General features: G+C 38.2%; 5 protein-coding genes across 8 annotated transcripts; 3 read left to right on the top strand and 2 right to left on the bottom strand.

Annotated features, from left to right (window-relative positions):
* Positions 1–5,737: 5,737 nt before the first annotated feature.
* LOC100115578 (RING-box protein 1A) lies at positions 5,738–7,322 on the top strand. 2 transcript variants are annotated; one of them, XM_031922887.2, is made up of 5 exons: positions 5,738–6,219; positions 6,373–6,400; positions 6,485–6,606; positions 6,921–7,006; positions 7,092–7,322. In XM_031922887.2, the coding sequence occupies exons 1-5, from the start codon at positions 6,127–6,129 to the stop codon at positions 7,102–7,104; spliced, it is 342 nt and encodes a 113-aa protein (XP_031778747.1). In that variant the 5' UTR covers positions 5,738–6,126; the 3' UTR covers positions 7,105–7,322. The 2 variants fall into 2 exon arrangements, with proteins under 2 accessions (XP_031778747.1, XP_031778743.1); XM_031922883.2 differs by having other exon boundaries at positions 5,758–6,400.
* Positions 7,323–7,419: 97 nt separating this feature from the next.
* LOC100115619 (innexin inx2-like) lies at positions 7,420–8,934 on the top strand. 2 transcript variants are annotated; one of them, XM_032596189.1, is made up of 5 exons: positions 7,618–7,667; positions 7,730–7,886; positions 7,941–8,156; positions 8,254–8,582; positions 8,663–8,934. In XM_032596189.1, the coding sequence occupies exons 4-5, from the start codon at positions 8,263–8,265 to the stop codon at positions 8,880–8,882; spliced, it is 540 nt and encodes a 179-aa protein (XP_032452080.1). In that variant the 5' UTR covers positions 7,618–7,667; positions 7,730–7,886; positions 7,941–8,156; positions 8,254–8,262; the 3' UTR covers positions 8,883–8,934. The 2 variants fall into 2 exon arrangements, with proteins under 2 accessions (XP_032452079.1, XP_032452080.1); XM_032596188.1 differs by having other exon boundaries at positions 7,420–7,667; positions 7,730–8,156.
* On the bottom strand, positions 8,933–12,278 carry LOC100679168. The gene is made up of 5 exons (XM_003425946.5): positions 11,841–12,278; positions 10,992–11,667; positions 10,822–10,930; positions 10,416–10,747; positions 8,933–10,328 (listed from the first exon to the last, which is right to left on the bottom strand). Exons 1-5 carry the CDS (start codon positions 12,015–12,017, stop codon positions 9,997–9,999), a joined length of 1,626 nt encoding a protein of 541 aa, XP_003425994.1. The 5' UTR covers positions 12,018–12,278; the 3' UTR covers positions 8,933–9,996.
* Positions 12,279–12,347: 69 nt separating this feature from the next.
* On the top strand, positions 12,348–16,679 carry LOC100115747 (UBX domain-containing protein 7). The gene is made up of 8 exons (XM_008206545.4): positions 12,348–12,425; positions 13,857–13,952; positions 14,249–14,509; positions 14,589–14,866; positions 14,942–15,211; positions 15,295–15,364; positions 15,436–15,674; positions 15,750–16,679. The coding sequence occupies exons 2-8, from the start codon at positions 13,913–13,915 to the stop codon at positions 15,906–15,908; spliced, it is 1,317 nt and encodes a 438-aa protein (XP_008204767.1). The 5' UTR covers positions 12,348–12,425; positions 13,857–13,912; the 3' UTR covers positions 15,909–16,679.
* On the bottom strand, positions 12,500–13,683 carry LOC100115707 (mediator of RNA polymerase II transcription subunit 4-like). 2 transcript variants are annotated; one of them, XM_008206547.3, is made up of 2 exons: positions 13,466–13,683; positions 12,500–13,406 (listed from the first exon to the last, which is right to left on the bottom strand). In XM_008206547.3, the coding sequence occupies exon 2, from the start codon at positions 13,352–13,354 to the stop codon at positions 12,599–12,601; it is 756 nt and encodes a 251-aa protein (XP_008204769.1). In that variant the 5' UTR covers positions 13,355–13,406; positions 13,466–13,683; the 3' UTR covers positions 12,500–12,598. The 2 variants fall into 2 exon arrangements, with proteins under 2 accessions (XP_008204769.1, XP_001600352.1); XM_001600302.6 differs by having other exon boundaries at positions 13,513–13,681.
* Positions 16,680–17,031: the final 352 nt, after the last annotated feature.

Here is a 17,031-nt window from a genome sequence, read left to right as displayed (position 1 = left end):
CCGAATTTTCAAAATTGCGAAATTATGTTGAAAAATAAATGTTCCTTACCGGGTTGGCGCGGTCCTCGACCTGGGTGGGGTCGACGACGTCTGAGAGTTTCGTACGAAGTGTTTGTTGTGTCAATAAAGTACCAAACATTGTCTCGTATTCTTATTGCTCGCTAATTCGATTCATCATATAAGGAAAATTAAGTAGATCTGCTGATCTGCAAATAAGGAAAGTTAAAAAATTTTTCGTTTCGTTCGGTATAATTGACGACACCTGCATAATTAAGTAGTTGCTATTTAAGCCATATTGTTTGCAAAATTGTATTTACTGATTCTTCAAACTGTTCTACAAAGCTGCTTTACCCAGATTGATTAATTTAAAAAAAAAATATGTTTCAATATTAGAAAATGAAAATTAAAAACAAGACTTTCCTTATTGACATCTTCTATAATTTTCCTTATAATAATGTGTACAAATATTATAAACTGCGACTTGGTAACTAACAGCTCTAGGTAACCGAAGCAAGTTTAGGCGGGATTTCGCAAAACAATGTTTTTACGCGTATTTAAAAAGTACGCGCGTTTATTTGAACATAGACTGTTAGTTCGTAACGTCAGTGAGAACATACATATTTGTTTATTTTTTTCGTAATTTTTCTGTGATAGATTTTCAAATTCGATATTATTCATGTAAATGAAAAGAGTATGATGACGTGTAGAGGGTCAATAGCAAACAGCTAAAGAATAAGATTCAATTTTTATTTTCATCAGACTATAGTAAGAGTAATTAATTGAAATAAATAAATTTGAGGAGTCATGCGAGTTTTCTCTTGCTTGTATCTAAACTTGTTTGGCGTATTCATCACATGACGTATTCAAATTTTTAAACATTGTTGCTACGAAAACAGCATCCGAAAATAGGCAAAGTATAATTGTTATTAAATGATCTTTATGAGATCCCACTAAGCTCAGTGTACTCTTTTCAAATTGTAATAATCCTCACATTTTACATGTTTATACATTATGTATTTGATCTTTTTTTTTTTTATAAATCACGCGTCAAGTAGTAGATATACAAAAAATTGTTTTCTCTTAACAAACTTGCACGGGCAAGCAATTCAGAGGACTACCTTATGTAGATTCATCAAACATTATTCCACATAACACAGGTCGTCCATTTTACAAACAAAATTACAGCTTTTCTTATCGGCATAACGAACGCTTGATCTTCTTCGGTATGCAATGCTTACGAAATGCGATAAGAATACGAGACGTGTTGGCGCCGTGTGAATGCAGATCAATTTGCATAACAGCTGCTTGTTATATACCTGTTATATACCTGTACTATAAACGCAAATTAAGAGGATTGTAAAAAATCGTTGCGTTTATTGAAAAAGGGCCATTTCGTCCTCTTATGACAAGAACTCATTTTTTATAGTTTTAGCCGAAAGCATGATATAAAGCGTATGTCTGGACTCTTCTTGTTGGACGATTTGTCATATTTTTAGATATAATAAGATGTAGGATTAAAATCTGATACGATTGCAGGTTACAATAAATAATATACCTTCTATTTGTGATAACTTATTCTTAGCTTATAAAAGGTGTTTTTAATAAAAATACATCAAGCTATACCCTAGTAGAAACGTAAGCCAACCCTTTGCCATTAGTAAGCCAATTGGAGTGCGTTGGCCAACGATTTCACAAACGGTTTGGTAAAAATGTATCTTATTTCGACCTGGATTTATCAGGTTCATTGGCTTATAAATGGATAATTTAAAAAATTAGTAGAAATATTAATTACTCATGCTTTATGACTTATAAATTTTCAAAAGTTTCTAAAATTATATTTTTTTAAAACATAATTTTGAAAAGTTTCCTATCAGATTATTGTTATTTTTAACAGAATTATTTCTTACAATTGAAACTAATCATTGTTTATAATATTACATTTATGGATAAATATAGGATGTATAGCAGTTTTTAGGAAACATAGAATATAGAGTACAGATAATATTTGAGAAATAACAAATTTTTATTTAATCTTATCTATAGATAATGTGTATGAAAGATTTTATAGTAGTTGACTTATTTGCCGACGGCGCAACGTCCCTTGTTGGCTTGAAGGAAGTTTTTCTGCAAGAACAAGTGAAAAAGTTAGTAATAGCTAATAAGCGAGGCTTACGGGGGGAAAAAGAAAATGCACAAGCGAGGGTGACTTACGCCGCACTCGAAGGCCTGCTTGGGGTGCTTCCACAGGTGCTGGCAGTTGCTGGCAGCCTCTTTCAGGCAGTGCTTGGCGGCCCACTTGATACCGGCCTGCAGAAGCTTGAGGACGGCCCTGATGGCCTGAGGACAAAAACGGACAAAAATATGTTAGTCGCACTCGTTAACCAAAATGAAGACGGATGCAGTTCGTGTGATGTGATGGACTTACGACGGGGTTGCGGTCTTCGACCTCTGCGTTGACCTCAACTTCGGTTTCCTCGGCGGAGCAGACGTTCATGGCGAAGGCGAACATCGCGACGACGCAGAGGGTCAGGAAGTAGCGGGAGAACATTTTGAGAGTGTGGTGGGTTGCTGTACTTTTCGACGAAGTAACTGAAACTGTGATGAGCTCGTGCGAAAGTCGCGTATATATAGGATGCCGAGATCGGTAGTTGGCAGATTGACATTAATTCGACACCTTATCTTTCAGAGAACATGTGTTTGTAGAAATAAATACGACGAGTATGTTTAATTTATCAAAATCGTAAAACAGACACTTTGTTCCAGCTTATCTTGACCTCCAACAGAAACTATAAATTCCTTTTTATTCATTGATTTCCAGAGTAATCAATGTTTGCTTTGCATACTTCTTATTTATTATGTGTGAGATCCCTGGTAGAAAAATAAGCAGTATTGAGGAGTTATCTGTTAGCACGGTTCAGTCACTGCTCTATTTCGACAGAATGAGCAAGGCATTATAGAAGACGAAAGCAAAAAATTCCGCCTCGGCGTGCTACAAATAAGTCATAAAAAATGTTGAGGCACGCGGCAGCAACGATTATTTTCTGATTCTATACATGTTTGAACCAAATACAAATCCATTTTCTCACCCACATTAAGGACGCTACGAGAGTCAAAAAGGTTACCTCTAATGCTAGATTTATTAGGTCAAGCCAGATTTTGAAGGCAGATTTTAACGTCAGGGTGTCTAAAAACAGTATCAAGTTTTAGTAATTGATTTTTCAAATCCAAGTTAATAATTACGGTCGACTAATTCCGTCAGATTTTTGTCTGTGAAAGAGATGTGGCGAATATAACTTACTTATTTATGTATATAAAATTTATTTCAAAGCCAACTTATGTATCTCAGTACGTATGAGTCTTCTAAATTATTTAAAAAATATTGAATAAATATTCCTAAAAGATCATCGTCTCATATTAAAGGTTCTTCGATTAAGTTGAAATCTTATATATATATATATATATATATATATATATATATATATATATATATATATTATATATATATATATATATATATATATATATATATATATATATATATATATATATATTAAATATGCATAATAAAATTGATTTGTAATACAAAATTGTATTCATCAATTGTTGTACGATAGAAAATAATACCATCAAACCTAATTTCGCAAACAAATTTAATGTGGAGCTCATAAAATTGCAGAATGATATCTTAGTTCTACCCGGAATAGTATTAAACCTGATACTCAAACTTTCCCTATTTGCACACGTCAATTAAAATTTTAAAACAATGCGGCATAATGCTTGTAAGCCATTAGTTTTTCCTTGTAGTCGGAATCTTTTGATACAATTAATGCCTGTCATATTAATGAGTACGAATCAAAGTGAACTTTCGGTATACTTTATTGACACAACAAACATTGCAAACGGCACTTTCATACGAATCGAATGATAAATAGGTATATTTCAAATCATACGAGCCATTTTTACTATAAATACGCGAACCGAATCTGAGGTCGGCACATTTAACTTTTTAGCAAAGTCAAACTACCTCAACAATCTCACCATGTTCTTCCGTTACTTCTTGGCCCTGTGCGTCGTCGCACTCTTCTCCGTCGCCATCCACGCCAGCGCCGAGGAGGACGTCGTCGACTCCACCCAGGTCGAGGACCGCGCCAACCCGGTAAGGAACATTGTTTTTTTTCAACATAATTTCGCAATTTTGAAAATTCGGCGCCAAACCAACGCTTATTTGAATTATTCGACCCGCAGGCCGCGAAAGTCGTAGCCAAGATCATCGGCTCCCTGTTCACCGGTGCCGCCGCCAGCTGCCTGGGAGAGGCCGCCTCCAACTGCAAGAGCCACTGGAAGAACCCCGGCAAGGCCATCAGCTGCGCCAAGAACTTCCTCAAGGCCAACAAGGGCCGTTGCGCCGTCGGCAAATAAGCCAACAACGCCACCATCCTCTACTCTTTTGACAACATAGATCGAATCTATGGCTTTTAATTGACATAAAACGCATACTTTCCAAACCAATTACATCATGATTTTTTATACGGAATATCTTTCAATAAAACACACATAGTTTTAAAATTATTTTGTCATGTTCTTTTCTGCATCTAAAATAGAAAATCCTATATGTATATGCTATAACTTACATGTTATTAACAAATAAGTCTCTAAGTTCGTTGCACAAAAAAATTCTGCGCATTACTCCATGTATACGTGTGCATCATGGCAATTTGCAGAATTCGATTTTTTATGATCCATAAAAATGATCTCCATGCATTCACCCCACATTTTTCTCGGTCGTTGTTAATATTTAGCACTTCTCACAATAAATCAGGTCAACACACATTACTTTACCTCCTTACAGTTTCGTTGAAATTGTTCCCGCATTAATAAGTGCGTATATTTTCACTTATCTCCCCTTACCTGCATAACGACTATCTCACAACAAAGTGTAATGGTACAGCCTCTATAAAAACACAAGTTTTGCGAAAACATCTCCCGAGTAATTGTACTGCACCCTTCGATCATAAAAGTAAAGAATCGCACAATTCCGCAAAATGTTTGCTCATCACTGCCTCATCAGAGGACTGGGTTTTATCGTAATCTTCACTTCTGTCCTCGTCGTCGTAAGTTCTACAGATGAAGGTGAGTCGTCAGGTGAAAGCTGGGAGGAAGAACTCGAAGACGAGCTAATTGGACTTGGAAGCCCGGTAATTTAATTTTTTTCATGCCCTTTCCGCCAATCAACATTCGTTGTCGTGACTCGCTTTTCATCTTCAGGCTCTAAATCTATAAGCTGTTGAGGTTCTTGAAAAAGCCTTCAAATCAGCAGCGAAAAGGTACCTCTTCGAAGCTGCTAATATTTGCAAAGATCATTGGAAAAATCCTGCAAATCTCGTTCGATACGGGGTATGATCTATTTGTTTATTTATATGCAGATCTATCACTGATAAATTATTTATTGATATAAATTAGTTTTCACGATGATTGTAGAAAGATTTTTTCAACGCTGATAAAGGACGCTCTATCGTTTATTGGTGCAGAGATATGCGCACACTTCAACAGGACTGAGGACAAGTAGCAGCTATAAGTTTTGCAATCGACTTATTTTTCTAGCTTTTTTATTTTTTTATCCTGCTTACATGTACTTACCAGTATAATTGTACAAGTATTCACATTTATGCACAATAAAGGAAAATACTGAAGCACGTTATTTAACCCTTATTTGAAATTCCCGCCATTTTTCTCCTAATATGGCCGACTTCCGAAGCGCCGCATTTTATACAATTCGCGGTCAGTCAAGCCTCCCACAACTTTTCTATATAAAAATTCGATCAAAAGTGAACAAAAAATTATATTTTTCAATAATATAAAACTAGACGATGGGATCACTAAATTTTCATAAAGATTGCACATAATTTATACTAATTGCCAGTTGCGCTGATAAGACTTAAAATTGGACGGTGCTGCCGCGATCCCTCTGGATCTGAATTCTGGACATCATCAGCAACATTTGCGATCAAGACTTGATTCCTGCCGGTGTGTGTCAGTGTACGTGTGGAGTGTTTTTCAGGACAGTTGCCGATTCGCACTGAAAATTGAAAGATTTTGGCTTATCTAAAATTTGTTGTGCGGCTAACAATGGCGTCAGCTATGGATGTTGAGGAAGAAGAGATCGATATGCCAACCTCCAGCAGTGGAAAAGGCGAGAAGAAACGCTTCGAAGTCAAAAAGGTAAAATTAATAACGAGGCGAAATTTCGCGAGAAAACGTCTTGCAATCAACGAATTTTCTAACCTCATTTTTGCTTGGTCACGCTCTTCAATTCGGTTTTCTCGGTGCGTTTCTGCTGGTTTACCTAATGAAAGATTTTATCTGTCCTTTCAGTGGAACGCTGTCGCATTATGGGCTTGGGGTGAGTTTGTATACAATTTTTTTCGACACTTTTCGAGGTTGTGTTGATGGCTGTATCTAACCTTGAGTGGCACTGTGTTTTCAGACATTGTCGTTGACAACTGTGCCATTTGTCGCAACCACATTATGGATCTCTGCATCGAGTGCCAGGCAAATCAAGCTTCTGCGACAAGCGATGAGTGTACGGTTGCCTGGGGTGTTTGCAATGTAAGTTAGAATTTGTACAAAGAGCAAGATGCAAGTTTTTGTACTCGGTTAACCCAGTTCTGATTATTTTTGTTTTGAATACTCTTGTGTCATTACAGCTCATAAAGCACCACAAGTAATTGCACCAGTAAATTCAGTTTTGTTGATAATATAACAGGTTAGGTTTTCATTGTTTTGGTTTGATCTGCAAATGATAAAAGCTTGTTTTTATTTCCTTGCAGACATTTAAATTTGTTATTAAATTCAGATAAATATTACAAAAGATTACAAGCAAGGGATATTAAAAAAGTATTCTCATAAAAATATTTTTTTAGCACGCATTCCACTTCCATTGTATTTCACGATGGCTGAAAACTAGGCAAGTTTGTCCCCTTGATAACCGTGAATGGGAGTTCCAAAAGTAAGTGATTTTTTTTTCAATATCTGTGTTTTATTACAATATTTCTCATACTTTATAATGTTAATGCATGTTTTTTATTTTGCAGGTATGGTCACTAGAAGAAAATTTATCTTTTACCATATTTTGTTAACTGCAACCTGAAATTTAAGTTACTCTAATCCAGGCAAACCTTTTTTTTATTTCCCATTAAAAGCATTAATAACTTATTTTATTTTTTGCCTGTTCTCTACCGAAACGATGCAAAGCTGTTTTTTTCGTATTTTTACTCATAAATGTAAGATTAAGATTTAAATAAAAAATCGATTCGTATTTATAATTCTAGAAGTCAAATTTGAATTTCCATTCCTTTAGCTCGCGACTATCTTTTGTTAATTTCGTATCAAAGTCTCGCGCTCGTTATAAACAAACAGTGCAGACTATACCATTATCAAGGTTATTAGGTTAACTAAAAATTAAGAAATCCTCAAGATGATGGAAATACTAGCACCGCTAAAGGAGCTTGCTCAGAACGATCTGAATGAGCCGGTGCGTAGCGATAATTTTGTCTTCAGACTCCATTCAAGACTAACCGTTCTGCTGCTCACCGGCTGCGCCATTCTCATCAGCGCTAAGCAGTTCGTCGGCGAACCCATCACCTGTATAACTCATGGGAGCAGTCTTGGTACCTATAAATTCAGAAATTTTAGCTGACAGCAAATGAATGAATTTACCGAATCTCGTCAGCGCAGAAGCCGAGCCGGTGAACGCGTACTGTTGGATCTATAGTACGTTCACCGTGCGCAGACACTTACGGGGTATCCCAGGTCGAGAGGTCGTAGCTCCAGGAGTTGCTCAGGCGCGCGAAGGCGACGAGATCCTCCAACATCGATACTACCAATGGGTTAGTCGATTACGTCGTTGAGGAACGCATTGACGACGTGTTCACATGATGCAGGTGTGTCTGGTGTTGGTACTGCAAGCGCTGGCGTTCTACACTCCCAGGGCACTCTGGAGAAGCTGGGAGGCTGGACTCATCCAGGAGTTAAGCGGTATCGAAAGTCGCGATAAAATTATTGACTACTTTGTGGAGAACCGATCCATCAGAAGAGCGCAGAACAATCTGTACGCTTTAAAGTTCTTTTGCTGCGAGATACTGAATTTTCTGAACACGGTAATTAGTTAGGGTAAAACCGTCGAACGTGATCTGAATTGTCTACCAAATTAAATTAACGTAATCATTTTCAATCTCGCTTCTCATAACCGCTCAGCTAAGCCAAATGTATCTACTGGACGCTTTCCTTGAGGGCCAGTTTAGACACTATGGTCCCGCGGTGATAAGTTCAGCTCTGACCTCGACTAACGCACCAAAAGGCGGATTCACAAATCCACTACTGCAGCAACAAGTAAACCCGATGGCTCGACTCTTTCCCAAATTGGCCAAGTGCACCCTCCACACCTTCGGCCCAGGTGGATCCAGTCAGACCCACGACGCGCTCTGTGTCCTGCCGTTAAATGTCGTCAACGAGAAGATCTTCGTCTTCCTCTGGTTCTGGCTTGTATTCTTAGCCATTGCCGGAGCACTCGCGCTATTTTACAGGTTTCACAATTTAATAGAATGCCAAATCATAAGATCAAATTGATCACAATCATTTCTAACTCTAATGACGTGTATCAAAGAGTAACGGTGCTGAGTCAGCCCTGGGCTCGACGAATCCTCCTTCGTGCGAGTGCTCGAGGTCTTTCAAACGCCACGATCACCTCGCTTCAGCTGAACCACTTCTTGGGTTTCGGCGACTGGTTCGTGCTACGTCGACTTGCAGCTGATCCACTCATCCTTCGTGCCCTTGCAGATGCCCTGGCTAAGGCCAAGACCGGCGATCTCGATACTGCTGCTTAACATGCATACGTAATATTGACTGTGGATCGAATAAATGCAATAATACATTGTTTTGGCTTGTTTCCGTTTATTGTTTCTTACTTGTCTGGACAATCAATCACCGCGACAAACGCTACAGACTGGAAGCTCGATTAATTCCGGCTCGCGAGATATGCGCTTTCGACAATGTAAAATAGTTTCTTTTACAACTCGACACTCGCGGCCTGTCACACATGACACACATATACACTTATATCGTCGTTGAGACGAACTACATTGTATATGCATACGTACTAATCGACACTACGAATTACAAAAATCGATTTTGAGTACACATACGTGTTTCGTACATATTTGTTTATAAATGTGTGCTAGTTTAACATCTCTACCAAAATACTGATAAAAAAGCAGTCAGAGGAAAATTATGTCCGAGTTGGCATGTTTCAAGGCACTCCATTCAGTTACTTTTGCTTGAGCGACGAATTCTCCATCCAACTGAATCGTTTCCTCTTTGTCTTTTAATGTTTGTTTAAGAGTTTCTAATGCACTCGTTTTATTTTTCAAACGCTCTTTGTAGTTGTGCGCAAAATTATGCTCTATGAATTCGAACTTAAAGGTATAGTAACTTTTACGCTTATGAAAATATCTACGATCGAGTAAGTTTCATCGAACGATTCCGTATATACTTAAAAATTAAAATTAACGAGCAGAACTTACGTTATCGATATATTACAAAATATATTACAATACAATGAGTCTATCACACGATATAGCACCTCAAATGGATATATCGTTTACCCAACTACACGCGTCTATTCTCGACAGTTGCAAACTCAAACTGTAAGCGCGAAATGGGAAGCTATAAAGCTGTTGATTATTATCTTCATATAACTATGTACACGAAATAAATAATTTAAAACTAATAGCAAACACATGCAACTATTACTACACAAGGCTACTTAGCATTAAAAATTGGAATAGGCGAATTTATTCGCACCTACGACACTTTCACGTTGACGAAACAATCATCATCAGATTTACAAACTATACGAGAAACTTAAATAGGGATCCGAAGTTAGCTTCGAAGCAGTCTCTTAATATACCGGCAAGAACACCACTTCATCGCTCAAAAAACTCAGGGCAGTAGCTGCTTATATAGGGTGGACGGGTCGACGAGGTTGAAACAAGTGACGGGCACAAGGCAGGAGAGAGGTAGACCGAAGCTATGCATACTCGACTCGAGCACTGCAGTCCCGAGATGACTCTCATATAACCTGCCGCATTCAACAGTGATTTTCTCGAAAGCGTAAACAATACCGATGACGCTGCCATCCTCGCTGATCAGAATCTTCTGACAGGGGCTTTGAAACTGCTTGTACTTTGACCGCGAGATCCGAGCCCCACGAATTGCCTGTTGTTTCATATCCCAGATGACGTCGTAGCCTACGAATGTGCCACCTTCTTTGCCTATAAAATATTAATATTATCATCAGCTTTAACGTTCTATGAAATAAAGATGATATTAAAAAATTTTAAATTTGCTAATTGACCAACCGAGGTAGAGCGTATTATTGTATGCGGCGAGGCATTTCACGCCACAGAACTCGCTCGAGTCAAAATCATGTTCGACCTTTATCCAGGAGTTGGAGGATGGGTTGAACATGTAGATATCAGACACGCAGATCGCGACGAGGCCGTTGATGACACAGGTGGGTGGTACATCCGTGAAGGTCTCGGGTATGTCGGGCGCGTTGATCCATAAACCCGTGTGCAAATTGAGCATCTCCACCGAGGAGAGCTTTAAGCGATAGCGGCCTACACCGCCTATTAGGATCAATATGTCGCCGACCAAAGCCATTGCCATGTGTCTTCGCGGCTTTCGTAATCTGTAGAAAAGTTTGTTACATTATCTGATGCAAGTATACTTCAATTGTAAATTGATTAAAAGAGTCACAATTACCTTGAGAGATAGTACCATTTCTTAGAGATGAGGCAGTAACGCCAGACATTCATGTTGAACTTGCAGGAGCCTAATCGGAGCTCGCCGCCGATTTTGTATACGCTGAAACCTAAATTTTACATCAATATTTAATCTCTTGGAAAAAATAATTAAGATTACAATATTTATACCTCTTCCTATCACTCCCATGCCAGCAAGGTCCTTGCCAGGCTCGTCCATTCTCCAGACCTCGATAAGCTCGCCAAATTTGGCAGGAACCTTCTGTTGAAACGCGTAGACGACTCGCGTGTTATAGTCACCGTCGTTTTCCGACTTGATAGTCTCAGCAAAGAAGCAGTGCATCAGTGAAGGTTTTCTCTCAGGACTGTCCAGCAGCTCTGTAAGCTTGATAAGCTGCAATTTTATCTGGGAGTCATCAGTCTCACCATTCTCCCTCTTCAGTCTTTCGTTAATCACATAAGCTAGGTAGTCCACTGAAGACCTGACATTAACATTGCGCACAAGTTGCAGGAAATCTTTGCTGCAGATGCTCAGAAGCTCATCCACTGGTATTTCCATAAATCTCTCCAGGCAGGCAGAGTAGCTTACATCTATGAGGGCAGTCAGACTTAAATCTCGAGATAGTTTCCAAATATCCAGGAGAAGCTCTGGTTTCAGCCAATGCTGGATTATTATGTCGCTCAGTTCTAGACTGAGCTCCTCTACTGTGTATATTATGCTGAGCTCCAGCAACTGTTTCAGGCAGTCAAAGCTGTCGGAGAGGAACTTTTGAAGAGATATCTTAATCTGGTGAGACTCATTTGGACGTAAACGTGGAGGATCTTCTTCTATCCAGTCACAGAAATCCTATAGTAATAAATATATTAGTTTACTTAAAAATGATATAAGTTAATGTGTAAAAAGCAACTGTAAATTTTAAGAGCAGAAATCAATTGTCACGCGAAAATACTTATAAAAAGTCAAGTATATTAATGATTGAACTAATAGTTATCTACTTGAACAAAGAAAGTATTTCGCACCTGGAGGACGGAAGGCGCGACTTTGTAATTGACGGTCTGCTCATTGTCCTTGGAATCGCTGAAATTGTGGGAGAAGAGCGATTCGAAGTATCGGCTTTTATCGGCGATCCGTTTTTTGTCGACATGAAACCGATTATCGCCCAGTAGCAGCGTAATCCTCGCCCTCTCCGACGTCATTTCGCTGCTCCTCTTCTTGTCTCAACTCAGCGTCTATATATGACACTATATACGTATAATTACAAACTTTACGATATAACTGCCTAATTGTTATTCCCACTCGTATCTATTCCGCAACGACTAGCGCAATTTTCAAGGTAAATTGTAAAGACGACGCTCGCATTTTTCTCCGGCGTGCGTCTATGTGTATATCTACTCGGCTGCACGTAAACAAAAATGTGCAGGTTGCCGACGATGATTTTCGACTCCGGTATACCTATACATATACTTACGTATATAATAAGTGCTTAGTGCATGCAGCCTCGCGCGCAAGCGTCCGACTGTCTGGTAGGTTAGGTCATGGCTGGAGATTTTAAATATTTTGAAGTGGGGGCCGCGGGGATGAACTTGTTATTTTATCAGCGTAAAGTAAGTATACACTTGGATTATAAATTTACAATACGAACACTTTCGGTTCGATGGAAAGAAAAGTTGATGAATAATTGTATTTTTATAAAAAATGAGAAATACTTTATTATAATATTATAAATGTATGAAGTATGTACAAAGGAGTTGACCAAAAAATTAGAGAGTACGCAGTTTTATTGAGAATCACTTGACGAGGTACTGGAGGAGTCTGTTGACATCATCTCAATATCCTCAGACTTTCGCTTGTGAGCAGTGATGGGCACTGAACGTTGCCCAGCACCAACTGACATGTGAAGGTCACCTGATGGATGCCAGGCAAAGTGACTACTGGCTTGTGCTACCGGTGGTTCTGTAGGCATGTGCAGATCTGAGGAGAAACTTGATTGAAGTCCAAACATCTGTCTAGTCAGAGAAGTATTATACAACTCCAACTGTTGAAGCCAGCCCATTCTCATTTCAATCTCTATGGGATAGGGTCTTCTTGGATCTCCTTGCTGCCACGTTAGAGGAGCGCACATTGCATTGGTTGTACTTAGGGCAAATTTGATGAGCTCCTCCGAAGATACTGGCCTCTTATTTGCTGTGGCTATGGACCGGAGTTTCTGTTTTGACTGATATATGGCTGTTGCCAATATCTGTTCAGTTTCTTTCAGCTGTCGCTGTAGCTGCTGTATGACCTGGTCCTGGTAGTCCACTTCAGCCTTAAGAGCCTCCATTTTTTGGTTTATCTTAGCTTGCTCATCTGCCTTCACTAATACTGATTTTAACTCCTTGTCCTTATACATCAGAAGCTCAATAAGATTTGTATGATCAGCAGTGGACAGCTTTGAATGCTTCTCAGCTATTATGTTTTCTATCAATTCTTTGGATATCATCTCAATGTCATCTACAATTGACAGTAGAACGTCACGCGTGCTTCTTTTTGGCATTTTTAGATTATCAACTCGTAATTACTTTGCTCCAAAAAATATCGTCGTCTCCCTAAGAATAACAAACACAATAAATTAGTATTTTCTAGCCCTATCGTTCTTATAACTCACTTTCTCTGAAATACAAAATTTCTAAATGTTAAAAACACATTATTTACTGGCTCGTTGCTTGATAAAGTCGAAAACAACTGGCAACATAATCCAAAATCCAAAATGAAATCTGTGCGCGCTCCGGTGTAAACAAACAAAATTCGGAGTCAACTGCCATTCTAGCCTGACCTGATCTACTTGAAACGAACTGTCAGCTCAACGCAGGCGCTCTGCGCGCAGCTCAGAGAGAGAGAGAGAGAGAGAGAGAGAGAGAGGAGTGCAAAATTTGAAAAAAAAGGACGACATCGACGATATATCTATATATGTTCGCGTCGATGCGTGCGCGCGTGTATGTGTGTCTGTCTGGTTAGCGTCGTGTACGGTCTTGATCTCAGGGAAAATCTTATTCTAGCGCCTTGCAAAGCAGCGACGAAGGGTAGGTAGCTCCATCAGAAGGCCAGTGGGATTATGGACCGTGAGCTCGTGGAGAAGTTTATTGAGGTGACCGGTAAGTCCCGACAGGATAATCATAGTCGACAACCAAATTTTGACTTCTTTTTGGAAAGTTGGACTTTTGACTCGTAGGTTATATTGATGATTCGTTCTGCAGTAAAGTTGCTTTTGTTATGATATGGTTTTTAACTTTCTTTGTGATTTCATTATCCTTTGCATTCATCATTGTCGCATTACAAATTCTTATTGGGATTAGATAGTAGGATAGTAAAAATTTGAGACTGTAGGTTTGAAAATATTTTATTTATAAAATTATTTGTGTTAAAAAATTGCATATTGTTTGAACAACAGGTGAAGGTGAGGCAACAGCTGCTCAGTATTTGGCACTCGCAGATGGTAATTTAGAGTCAGCGATCAGCTTGTTATTCGAAGCTGGAGGTGCAGCACCAAGTTCAGAGTCATCAGCAAGACCAGTAGTTGAAGATGAGCCTGAAGTTCGGGCGCCTATTCTCCCGACTCAGGAGGTTCTTGTACCTCCCGAAGTCTCGTGTTCTTTTCCTAGGGCTCCTAACAGCATATTTGACAGATTCAGAGATTTTGCAGTTGAAACACGTGAGATACACCTTCTTTACTTTATACTTTATTTTCTGATGAATTAAATTTTTTTTTAATAAGCTATTTTCAATCACAGGAAGACAAGAAGAAGAAATGACGCAGAGGGCATCTGGAGCTAGAAAGTCATCTTCGTGTAACAAATCTAAGCGCTTGGAGGATTTGTTCAGACCACCCTGTGATATATTATTTCTAGGGACATTCAATGAAGCCAGGGAACATGCTCAAAGTATTAATCGTTGGCTACTTGTCAATGTCCAAAATCAACAAGAATTTGCTTGCCAAATACTCAATCGAGATGTCTGGACCAATCCACAAATACGGGACATTATAAATGATCATTTTGTTTTGTGGCAGGTAGGCTGATAATGCTTTCATTTATCCATTGAAAGTGATACAAGCATTCTAAGGAATCACTCTTTTTTTTTCCAGGTTTTATCAAATTCCGTCGATGGGAAACGTTATATTGACTTTTACAAAGTTGACAGCTACCCTTACCTTGCAATCATTGACCCAAGAACTGGTGAATGCATGAGATCATACAATCATATAACTGTAGACAGTTTGGTTTCTGGACTGAATGATATGCTAAGTACTCATGCTTCTCCAGAAAATGTCGATTCTACACCTATAAAGAAAAAATTCATACCAACAGAAGCAACTTTTTCCGAACATTTACAAAATGACACTGTAACGAATTCGGTAATTTTTTTGCATTAGATTTTTACTTGCTTCGCATTTACTAATGATTTATAATATAATTTTCATATTTTTGACATCATTAGAATCTCCCTACAAATTCAAAAAGATCGCGAGCATTTGACAAAAGCGCCGGAAGCAGTAGTTCAAAATCAGGTAATACTTAATTTGGTTTAACAATGTTGATTTTAATTCAATAAAGGTTATTAACTTTTGGATTTATAAAGATTTCAGAGACAGCAAATCTAGTAAAAGTTCCACTAGTACAAAATGTACTAGCAATTTCATAAGCAAAAGATCTAGAATAGATGAGATGGGTTCCAAAGAAAAACAACAACAAGAAATGGAGGCAAACAATGAACTAGAGCCTCCAGAGGATTCAAATGCTCCACAGGTAAAAGTTTGCCTCAGATTACCTAATGGTAGCAAAGAAACGATATCGATAGCGGCGACCAACACAGTTCAGGTAAGAATTTGGTCGGGAATTTATTTGTCACTTAATTGTATGTAATATGAAACAAACGCAATTTATTGTTCGTAGGGTTTCATCAAGAAAATGGAAAAAATGGGCTACCAGTCATCTGACTATACATACCTTATACCTTTTCCAAAAACGAACATTGGCGAACTCTCGATGAATTTACGACTATCAGAAACTATTCTCTATCCTTCCAATACAGTATTCATAACAAAGATCTAGTCGACGTCAACCGAGGATCGACGCCATGAAGCTCTGAATAAAGACTTTTGAGAAGTACTGAATTATAGTGTGTGCTAAACTTGTGATTGATTCTCATTTATACATACATACTTATAAAATTCATCAAAGTGTAATAATATGGCAAGTACGAAAAATAGCTAACGTAAAAATCACTTGAAAATTGAAGATAAAAATTTTATATCAATTTTTGAGTGATTTTTTCGCGTATATCTCATAAAAGGGTATACAGATAGTCATCGCGATTGTACATAAAATGAACGATCTTTGCATTCATATACTTAACCTTTTCTGGAACACTGCCAATTTAAAGACTTTTTAATATGATATTCTCTTACTAAACATCACATCTATTCCATAGCGGTATAATCCGTAGGTAATTAATTTTATATAATTATGTGGATTAGAAGGAAGAATTATGTGAATAAATAACTGTTCAATCAATTATTACATGAACAAAAACAAACTTCTCGAAACTTTTTGGATTGTTTCAAATTTCGTGTTATTTAAATTAATTCAATTAAAAAGCATTGCAATACTTTTATTTGTAATCACTGCTATTTTTAAACTTTTTTTACAATAAAAGTATTGCATTGTTTTTTAGATGTGCGTGAGGGAATTAAACTAATATGAATGAATGTACAATTATTTGACGATTTTTAAACTTGAAATAGCTTTTGTATAAGTTTTTATAGCACTGCGTGACCTAAGTCCGCGTTTAAGTCTCGCCTATCCGTGACCTAAACAGTCCTTTATTGCACCGTGCTTTATCGTCCTCGCTACACTCGGACGCTAACCGTACGGTGCAGTACAGGACTGTTTATGTCACGGATAGTTGTGACGTAGCGGACTTAGGGCAGGCAGATGCTATAAATAGTACATTACGATACCAGCACGGTGTTAGCACCCGAGCGTAGCGAGGGCGCTAAGCGCCGTGTAAAACTGAACCATTTAAGTCAAGAGTATCGTATAAAATTTTATATCACAGGTTGCTAAAGTCCGCAAGTCTCGCCTATTCGTGACTAATATACTATTAGTCACAGATAGGCGTGACTTAACAGCGGATTTTAGCCACACTGTGCTATAAATAGTATATACGATACTT

The sequence above is a fragment of the Nasonia vitripennis genome, chromosome 1, assembly GCF_009193385.2.
Source record: "Nasonia vitripennis strain AsymCx chromosome 1, Nvit_psr_1.1, whole genome shotgun sequence".
Taxonomy (NCBI): Eukaryota; Metazoa; Arthropoda; class Insecta; order Hymenoptera; family Pteromalidae; genus Nasonia; species Nasonia vitripennis.
Note: the sequence above shows the minus strand (reverse complement) of the source record. Positions and strands in the feature narration are given on the sequence as shown.

Bases quoted from the DNA above. Each gene is read 5' to 3' on its own strand.
- LOC100679168 (XM_003425946.5), bottom strand. From the start codon at position 12,017: ATGACGTCGGAGAGGGCGAGGATTACGCTGCTACTGGGCGATAATCGG. The intron at 11,668-11,840 runs GTGCGAAATACT...TTATTACTATAG, and splicing joins TCGCGCCTTCCGTCCTCCAG to GATTTCTGTGACTGGATAGA. The intron at 10,748-10,821 runs GTAATTGTGACT...ACTTTTCTACAG, and splicing joins AAATGGTACTATCTCTCAAG to ATTACGAAAGCCGCGAAGAC.
- LOC100115578 (XM_031922883.2), top strand. From the start codon at position 6,127: ATGGCGTCAGCTATGGATGTTGAGGAAGAAGAGATCGATATGCCAACC. The intron at 6,401-6,484 runs GTGAGTTTGTAT...CTGTGTTTTCAG, and splicing joins TGTCGCATTATGGGCTTGGG to ACATTGTCGTTGACAACTGT. The intron at 6,607-6,920 runs GTAAGTTAGAAT...ATATTTTTTTAG, and splicing joins TTGCCTGGGGTGTTTGCAAT to CACGCATTCCACTTCCATTG.
- LOC100115747 (XM_008206545.4), top strand. From the start codon at position 13,913: ATGGACCGTGAGCTCGTGGAGAAGTTTATTGAGGTGACCG. The intron at 15,365-15,435 runs GTAATACTTAAT...GGATTTATAAAG, and splicing joins AAGCAGTAGTTCAAAATCAG to ATTTCAGAGACAGCAAATCT. The intron at 15,675-15,749 runs GTAAGAATTTGG...TATTGTTCGTAG, and splicing joins CGGCGACCAACACAGTTCAG to GGTTTCATCAAGAAAATGGA.
- LOC100115619 (XM_032596188.1), top strand. From the start codon at position 7,932: ATGATGCAGGTGTGTCTGGTGTTGGTACTGCAAGCGCTGGCGTTCTAC. The intron at 8,157-8,253 runs GTAATTAGTTAG...ATAACCGCTCAG, and splicing joins TACTGAATTTTCTGAACACG to CTAAGCCAAATGTATCTACT. The intron at 8,583-8,662 runs GTTTCACAATTT...CGTGTATCAAAG, and splicing joins GCACTCGCGCTATTTTACAG to AGTAACGGTGCTGAGTCAGC.
- LOC100115707 (XM_008206547.3), bottom strand. From the start codon at position 13,354: ATGCCAAAAAGAAGCACGCGTGACGTTCTACTGTCAATTGTAGATGAC.